General features: G+C 41.6%; 1 protein-coding gene across 4 annotated transcripts in view; it reads right to left on the reverse strand.

Annotated features, from left to right (window-relative positions):
- Window positions 1–9087, reverse strand: part of LOC139240922 (small glutamine-rich tetratricopeptide repeat-containing protein beta-like) — a 105709-nt gene extending 96622 nt beyond the window's left edge. For 3 of the 4 annotated variants that reach the window (XM_070869464.1, XM_070869480.1, XM_070869454.1), the window contains exons 1-2: window positions 8918–8981; window positions 2490–2598 (exon numbers count right to left, since the gene is read on the reverse strand). In XM_070869464.1, coding sequence (XP_070725565.1) covers window positions 2490–2598; window positions 8918–8935 — 127 coding nt within the window. In that variant the 5' untranslated portion in view covers window positions 8936–8981. Of the gene's footprint in view, window positions 1–2489; window positions 2599–8917; window positions 8982–9046 lie in introns of those variants that run through there. The other variant, XM_070869472.1, reaches the window with a different exon arrangement.
- Window positions 9088–9695: the final 608 nt, after the last annotated feature.

Genomic DNA, 9695 nt, shown 5'->3' on the forward strand with positions numbered 1-9695 from the left:
AGGCAGAGAAAACTGTGCCGATGCTCTCAGCAGGCTACCATTGTCCACCACAGGGGTGGAGATGGCACAGCCCGCAGATTTAGTTATGGTAATGGAAGCATTCGAGAGTGAGCAATCACCTGTTACCGCCCGACAGATTAGAACCTGGATGAGCCAGGACCCTTTACTGTCCTTAGTAAAAAAAAAACTGCGCGCTCCATGGGTGTTGGTCTTGTGTCCCGTTAGAGATGCAGGAAGAAATAAAGCCGTACCAGATGAAATGTCTATACAGGCAGACTGCCTCCTTTGGGATTATCGGGTAGTGGTGCCAAAAAAGGGCAGGGACACCTTAATTAAGGATCTCCACAGCTCCCACCCAGGCATCATAATTATGAAAGCAATAGCCAGATCCCACGTGTGGTGGCCCGGTATCGATGCAGACTTAGAATCCTGCATGCACAAATGTAATACATGTTTCCAGTTAAGCAATACACCCAGGGAGGCGCCATTAAGTTTATGGTGCTGGCCCTCCAAACCGTGGTCTAGGGTCCATGTCGACTATGCAGATCCATTCTTGGGAAAAATGTTTTTAGTGGTTGTAGATGCGAACTCCAAATGGATTGAATGTGAGATAATGTCGGCAAAAGCACGTCCGCTGCCACCATTGAAAGCCTACGGGCCATGTTTGCCATGCACGGCCTGCCTGATGGCCTTGTAATTGACAATGGGCTGTGTTTTACCAGTGCTGAATTCAAGGAGTTCATGACCCGCAATGGGATCAAACATGTCATGTGTGCCCTGTTTAAACCAGCGTCCAACGGTCAGGCAGAACGATCAATTCAAACAATCAAATAGAGCTTGAAAAGGGTAACTGAAGGCTCACTGCAGACTCACTTATCCCGAGTCCTGCTTCGTTACCGCACAAGACCCCACTCGCTCACTGGGGTTCCTCCCGCTGAACTGCTCATGAAAAGGGAACTTAAGACAAGGCTCTCGTTAGTCCACCTTGATCTACATGAACAGGTAGAGAGCAGGCGGCTTCAACAGAATACATATCATGATCGCGCAAATGTGTCACGCGAAATTGAAATAAATGATCCTGTATTTGTGTTGAACTATGGACAAGGTCCCAAGTGGCTTGCTGGCACTGTTTTGGCCAAAGAAGGGAGTAGGGTGTTTGTGACCAAACTCTCAAATGGACTCACCTGCAGGAAACACTTGGACCAAACCAAACTCAGATTTATGGACTACCCAGAACAACCCACAATAGACTCTACCTTTTTCGACCCTCCAACACAAACACAAGTGGCAACCGACCCAGCGGTTGACCACGAAGCAGAACCCATCACCCGCAGCAGCCCAGCAAGGCCCAACAAACGACTCACCAACACCAGCATCTGCATCGAGACGATCAACCAGGGAATGGAAGGCCCTAGATCGACTCACATTACCAATAGTTACACTATTGACTTTGGGGGGAGTGTTGTTATGTATGTAAACCTGTAAATGCCATGTCTAACCACCAGAGGGCTTATCCCCTGGAGTCCCAAGGGATCCCACAATCCCTTGGGAGCACCTGTATATAAGGAGGCCTCACAGGCTGGAGAAGCACTCTGAGATCTGTAATAAAGGACTATGTCACACCTTACTTTGAGCTTGCAGCATATAGTCTGACTCTTTATTCAAGACATAACAGGCACCACATTGACCTGTTTCCAATCTACTGGTACATTTCCAATGTTTAGTGATTGGCAGCATCTCACAGATCCTTAGCGCTCTGGGATTATTATAATCCTTCCACAGTCTCATACACCCTACCTCTGCAATGAATTCCAGCCTTAGATGCCAGCCTATATCCTTTTGGTCCTCCAAATTGGACTTTCTTTACATCTCTCTCTCTCTCTCTCTCTCTCTCTCGCAGGCAGAACCTACAGCTGTATTTAAAAAAAAATAATTTCTGGGATGTTGGTGTTGCCGTCAAGGAATGTTATTACCCATTCCTAGCTACCTTAAGATGGCTGTGAATTCATGAATTCTCAAAACCCAGCTTTTTAACCGTGGTTTTATCCATTGCTCCTAACTTTTTATTGCTTCTTGGTGTCCATCTCCCCTCTGTGATGCACCATTGGACTTTTATCTATATGTTGGACTATTCAGAAATATAATGAAATATATGTTTAAAAAAATAAAATAATTCTGATTGATTTAAAAAGCAATTTGATTAACTATTAGAATAAACTTTCTAACTTTCAGTTGCAGATTAAAGATAAAGAATTGGATAATTGCAGGAAGGCCTCTGGAATAACTTGCGATTCCTTTAAAAATGTTGGATGTTCTCACCCACTTTACTTTTACATCAGTACATGACAGATGTACCATAGGGTGGAAAGCCACGACAATCTTAATCCTATAATTCTCAGACCACAGGGATAGTACCATTTCTCCAGAGATGTTGAATAATAAAAATAAAGTTGAAGGGCATTGCACTGGGAATTATGGATTACACCAACCTTCTAAGCTTTCCCGTTCATCAGAAGTCCAAGCCTGGGACTTTGTCTGCTCACGCAGAAAGTCAATAATTGAATAGGCAAGACGTTTCAGCTCTGACATTTTTACCACCTTAAAAATATTAAAAAGAACATTAACCAACATATTAACATCCTTTCAGAATTATATAAAATTGAAAAATTATGAAATTTGACATGAGAAATTAAGCATATAAAATAAATCCTACTGCTATTATCAAAAATTTGTATATAATGGCCATTAATAACTTTAAGCAGCAATTTATCTTCAATTTTTCTTGACTATACATCTTAAAATCCAGTCCACTGGATTAAAAAAAACTTACTCTCGAATAAACAACCTAAAGTTGCGATGCACATCAAGTTATATTTGGTAAGAATTTCCAGCTAAATAACAAAATAAAGCTAAAATAACAAAAAAAAAGTTTCTTACTCATTATGCATCACTGCTTTTGTTTGTTTTTATTGACAATATCCTGCTTGTATATGCAGCATTGAATACAACCATCTTTGCCCATTCATTTACCTCCTCTCTCCAATACCACTGAAACAGATTTCTATTGTGTTGAATCTTACCCATTTACATGGAGGCAGATTTGATAATAGTAGGGAATTGATCACACATGAGATTTATAACTTTAGTAAATTGTCAAGTTACAGAAGTGACAGCAAATGAAAAAATAGCAGTGTTTGATTCCCAAGCTGTGTCCTCTGTCATGATGGCAGAGAATGAGTTTATATCTACATCCTATACCTATGTACATCCATCAAATCTTTTGCTTTTTTCTCCTTGCCCACCATTTATCTCTTCGTACAATGCAAAGCATTCACAAGCTGAATAATGTATGCAAATATAATTATAGTACACTAGCTGCTCGCTGATAAAAAAATTGAGCAAACAGCAATATTAATATAATAGAGTAAATTATTAATAAGCAAATGTAAAATCAGGGGTGGGGTAGGTGAAATAAAGAATAGATAATGTCACCAGAAGAGAGAAAGACAGTAAAATAGAATTGTTTTCACATTTATCAAGTAATGACATCTTGAACACTATATTTTCTGTTGAAGTCTTGTCAGAGTATCAAACTTCTCATGAATAATCTAGTCTATGCTGCAGGATTTTAAAGCTTTGTTAACTCATCAAACTAATTTTCTTCAAAAATCAACTTCAACTATTGTTTAAAATTTCTAATGGCTTTATACTAGATGCCAGGTGTAATTGGATTTCTCTTTTGCCCCTCCTATAAAGAGAAATCCAATCACACCTAGCAATGACCCTCCTACCTAGGTCTGGGTCTGGAAGCTGCAAAAACTCAAAGTGGCTGGGAGGCAGTTAAGGGCTAAGACAGAAAGTGCAGAACAGGGACTAGAGAACATTCTGGGCTCCACAGCTGGTAGGTTTTCCTGAAACTGCAGCTGGGAAGAACGTCAGGCCCAACACTGAATCAACGTAAATATTTATAACACCCTTAAGTTAGTAACTTTTTATTGGCAGATACTTATCGTCGGTCTCCTTTGTTGTTGATTAAACACAGATGCCAGGAGAGGGAGGTTAGTGAGTGCATAGATCAACAACATCTCATGGGCACACTGCCAATACTGAAAAAGACATCGGTCAGATTTTCCCACATGGTGAGATTGGCGATGTACACCGTAAATCTTGCCGTTGCTATCTTGCTCCAAATTCTGATGGTTTCAACCATCAGTAAGAGCCAGGAGGTCATGTCTGAACAAACCAAGTTGAATTTTCTGAGGAAGTAACTAACATGATAAAGGAGTGTCTACAATGTTATTTATATGGACTTCCAGAAGGCATTCGACAAGGTTCTACATAAGAGACTGTTAACAAAAATGAGAGCGTTGCAATTGGAGGCAGCCTATTGGCTTGGATAGAGAATTAGTTAGGAGAGAAATGATAATGGCCTTGAAATTGCGGTCAGAGGCTTCCAGTGGGCAGATGTCTTTGACCACAAAAAGATTTACGAATGTAGCTGGTGGACCTGGAGGAACGAAGACTTCTGCTCCGAGCCCTAGATGCGCACCCCAGCACAGAGGCCCACGTATTCCAGGAGCGTACGCGCACCTGGGATCGCGCGGGCCGGACCAACCAATGAAAATTTTGTATCCCCATTCATAGTAAGGGTGAGTTTCGTTTGTCCGGAGATCATCATTTCTATGAAAAATACAAACATTTTAAATAAATAAGAAAAACACTTCACATATTTAAAATTGATTTTAATTAAATGTTTTAGACAAAACATTTTTTTTTAATATGTTTAATATGGGTAATAATAATCTTACCTTAATGGACAGGATTTTTAATATAAAATTGATAACATTTTATTTTTCTATCTTTTAAAACTCTTACGCTGGTAAAAAGGTGGCCTTATACCTGATTTCATCAGGCGTAAGAGTTTTAAGGACTTTCGCTGGGCAGGAGTTGGGCAAATGAGGGTTGTGCATACGATCAGGTGTATATGGACTTTAGCAAAGCTTTTGATAAGGTCCCACATAGTAGACTGGTTGCGAAGATTAAAGCCCATGGGATCCAGGCAAAGTGGCAAGTTGGATACAAAATTGTCTTGCAGGTAGGAAGCAAAGGGTAATGGTTGATGGATGTTTTTATAACTGGAAGGATGTTTCCAGTGTGTTCCGCAGGGCTCAGTACTGGGTCCCTTGCTTTTTGTGGTATATATCAACGATTTAGATTTGAATAGAGGAAGTATGATTAAGAAGTTTGCAGACGACACTAAAATTGGCTGTGTGGTTGATAATGAAGAGGATAGTCATGGGCTGCAGAAGGATATTAATCTGGTCAGGTGGGCAGAGCAGTGGCAAATGGAATTTAATTGAGAAGTGTGAGGTAATGCACTTTGGGAGGGCTAATAAGGAAAGGTTATACACATTAAGCGATAGGCCGCTTAATAGTGTAGATGAACAAAGGGACCTTGGAGTGCTTGTCCACAGATCCCTGAAAGTTGCAAGCCAGGTGGATAAGATGGTTAAGAACGCATACAAAATACTTGCCATTATTGGCCGAGGCATAGAATATAAGAGCAGGGAGGTTATGCTTAAATTGTATAATACTTTGGTTAGGCCACAGCTGGAGTACTGTGTGCAGTTCTGGTCACCGTATTATAGGAAGGACGTGATTACACTAGAGAAGGTGCAGAGGAGATTTACTAGGATGCTGCCTGGAATGGAGAATCTTAGTTATGAGGACAGATTGGATAGGTTGGGTTTGTTCTCATTGGAACAGAGGATGTTGAGAGGAGACCTCATTGAGGTGTACAAAATATTGAGGGGCCTGAACATACTGGATAGTAAGGGCCTATTTCTATTGGTGGAGGGGTCTATTACGAGGGGGCATAGTTTTAAGGTGGTTGGTGGGAGGTTTAGAGGGGATTTGAAGGGCGGGGAGGCTTCTTTACGCAGCGGGTTGTGGGATCTGTAACTCGCTGCCTGGAAGAATGGTGGATGCAGAAACCCTCACTACTTTTAAGAGATGGTTGGATGGGCACTTAAAGTGCCATAACCTGCAGGGTTACAGACCTAGAGCTGGTAATTGGGATTAGACTGGATAAGGTAACCTCTTGTTGGCCAGCGCAGATATAATGGTAAGTACTGCAGGGAATCTAATATGGCCAGGACTAGTTTCGATCACCTGGATAGGCCGGAGAGGAATTTTCCCATATTTTCTTTCTCCCTAAATTGGCCAGGGTTTTTAATCTGGTTTTTGCTTCTCCCAGGAGAACACATGGCTCCGGTTGGGGTGGAGTGTAGAATGTTTCAGTGTAGAGGGTGTCGCAGCTGTGTGAGGAGAACTGGTTGGGCTGGGTGCTCTTTGCCTACCCGCCATTGTTCTTTGGCTTATATGCAACCTTTAGGGCTGCTGATCGAGGGCTGTGCACTTCTTTGTCGGCCGGCACGGACAAGATGGGCAGAAATGGCCTCCTTCTGCGCTGTAAATTTCTATGTTTCTGAATAGCCCAACTCTCTGCCTGCGAAGGCCCTTCTCCCGGGAATGCGTTGGATCTCAAAATAAATTTTGACAGATCGCAGGTGTTGGGTTTAGGTGCATGCGCTTCACTCTTCGCACATCTTACGCATCCAGAAAAGAAGCAATTTACAGCTCATTGGGTATCTAATCAAATTCTCTGGATGTGACTAGCGGTGTCCCCCAGGGATCTGTAGTGGGGCCTCAGCTTTTCACTGTATTTATAAATGACTTGGATAAAGAAATACAGAGCGGTATATCTAAGTTTTCGGCTCACACTAAGAAAGGTGGCACAATAGTGTAGATGGGAGCAGAAAGTTGCAATGGAACAATGACAGATTGCTATTGTGACAGAGTGAACAAAACTGTGGCAGCTGGAGTTCAATGTTGGAAAGTGTGAGGTCATCTACTTTTGACCCAAGAAAGATAGATCAAAGTATTTTCTAAATAGTGAGAAGTTAGGAACTATGGAGGAGCCGAGAGATCACTAGTGGACAGGTACAAAAAATAATTTAAAACGCTAATGGACTGTTAGCCATTATTTTAAGGAGGTTTCAATACAAAGGAGTGGACGTTATGTTACAGCTGTACAGAGCTCTGGTTAGACTCAATCAGTTCTGTGCACCGCAATTCAGGAAGGATACATATTGGCCTTGGAGTGGGTACAGTGCAAATTCACCAGAAAGATACCATGGCTAAAAGGGTTAAATTATGAGGATGGTTTACATAGACTAGGGTTGTATTCCCTTGAATGTAGAAGATCAAGGGGTGATCTAATTGAGGTGTTTAAGATAATTAAAGGATTTGATAAGGCAAAACTATTTCCTCTTGTGGGTGATTTCAGTGCAAAGGGGCATAACCTTAAAATTAGAGCTATCACGTTCCAGGGTGATGTCAGAAAGCACTACTTCTTCACAAAAAGGATCGTTGAATGCTGGAACTTTCTTCCCCAAAAAGCTGTTGAGGCTAGGCCAATTGAAAATTTCAAAACTGAGATTGATAGATTTTTGTTTGGCAAGGGTTTTAAGGCTTATGGAACCAAGACGGGTAGATGGAGTTAAGATACATTTCAGCTATGCTCTAATTAAATGGCAGAACAGGTTCAAGGAGCTGAATAGCCTACTCCTGTTCCTAAGAAAAATTCCAATCATCATTTGTTTTAATGGCGACGGAGTTGTGATAATTAGTTTCTGTATTTGCCAGGGGCAACAGCAGAGTAGCGCACAAGCTCCAGGAAAATATGGAGCGGCTTGAGTAACGGTGTAAGCTGCTTACGCCATAATTTCTTCTTTCTTTTGCACCATTCATGGGTCTTTACAATGTAGATATGGCGCACGTCCTCAGGAAAATCTAGGCCAGTGGCAAGTCCTCGCCCTCATCCAGCTCCTTTTTAAAAATCCCATTACTTGGGCTTTTGTCACTGCATTTTTCAGTTGACACAGTATAATCGCACCACTCACAATGGATGGACAATCATTTAGCCCCCTCGAACTTTTGTTTTCACAAGCTCAGCGGCCTGTTGATGGGAATGTATTGGTGTACTGAAAATAGTGTTCGACAAGTGTCTCTTTTGTAGTGATCATTTCAGATAGGTAGTAGTAGCATTGAGATTATAAATTCTAAATATACATTATAAAATTCTCAAAGCAAACACCTTTACGGTTCTAAAAATATATTTACAACCTGAAACAAAAACATTTAAATTGTCCAATTATTTCTTCACCTAGCATCACTTTCTATTGCTTCAAATTAGCACCTTGTTCTAACCCAGTGTTACATGATTTATGTAATCCTTTGTATTAGTACCAGATCCGTATGATGCTTTTCACTGCAACGAATTCATCAACAACAAAATCAAGCATATTGCCCTTGCATCCATTGGCCTGTAACCCAGTACTGGCAATAACATATGGTACTGGTTACTTCCTAAAACTATGCTATTGCAGTTTAGAATAAACACACCAAATGTTTTGATACTACGAAGAATAAAAACATGTACACAGTCTCCAAATTTTAAAGTGGCAGCTGCCTGTGAAAGACAGGCCCCGTCCTTGTACACTACTGTTGTAGAACCCAGCTTTACGCCGCTCATAATACCAAGACAAGGCAAAAAAAATATTCACAGTAATAAAAAAGATGACGGAAAGTGGTTAGGTTTTCAAATCCAGTCAGTCAAATCAATATTATTCAATTCGTCGAATCAAAATTATGGGTTTTGTATTTCGCAAACACCGGCTGCGATTTTGATGCACCGCTTCGGTTTCTTAGCCTTCAGAAGCAACTTTTTAAACGATTTTGATTTCATTCACACCAAAAATAAATGACTGTAAATGCCGAATCTCATAAATACTGAGCTCTTATGATTACGGTTGTGAAACCCACAAGAGCTGCAGCAGATGGAGAAGGATTGTACCCAGTCACGGTAGCGCATTCCCGGCTTTGAGAGGTTTGTTTTCAAGGCACGGGCAGAGTCCCATTCTGGAGCAGCTTGAGGAATCGGGCACTGGGTGGGGGGAGGGTGCCCCGGTGCTCGCGCCGTTACCTGTCAGCCGCCGCTTGTCTCGCTGCGCTCGAGCTGCCTGACACAAAGTTCTACAGCAACATCGCGGCGCAGGCGCACTGGCGCAGCCGGGCGGAAGTGGGAGTCTGCAGAAGCCGCTGTTGCCCGAGAAGTGAAGTAGTTGTCCTGGGGCTGGGTGCTTGGATTGCAGGAGTTCTATCATTTAAGTGAATGTTGTTTAACCGTTTTGTAACAAAACTAAGCCGTGTGTGAAATGTAATTCCTGCGGTCAAAGAACAAATTAACCACCAGTTAGAAATCAAGGCAAAGGACTTATTGCAGGTCTGCATCATTGGAAATAGTAACTGCAGGCCTACTGTATGGAACGAACCTACAATGATCCATACAAGGACGAGAAAATGAAAGTTAAAATGTTTTTGTATCTAATACACACTCATAACAGAACGTTGTACAACTTATTGCAGTTTACTGTAGCCCCAGAAAACTGCATTGTAGCTGTGGTAATGCTAGTAATTGCCAACTAGGACAAAACATTCCGGGAAAGCAGGACTGACACACACTATACCCGGGCAGTCAAACTTGAGTCGTTAAACGTGTATACGCTGGTTTGGCTGCCCTATCAAATGTTTTGGAACAAGTTTCTTCATAGTGCGCAAGTAGAATTACATCA

Source organism: Pristiophorus japonicus, chromosome 2 (genome assembly GCF_044704955.1).
Source record: "Pristiophorus japonicus isolate sPriJap1 chromosome 2, sPriJap1.hap1, whole genome shotgun sequence".
In the NCBI taxonomy this organism is placed as follows: Eukaryota; Metazoa; Chordata; class Chondrichthyes; family Pristiophoridae; genus Pristiophorus; species Pristiophorus japonicus.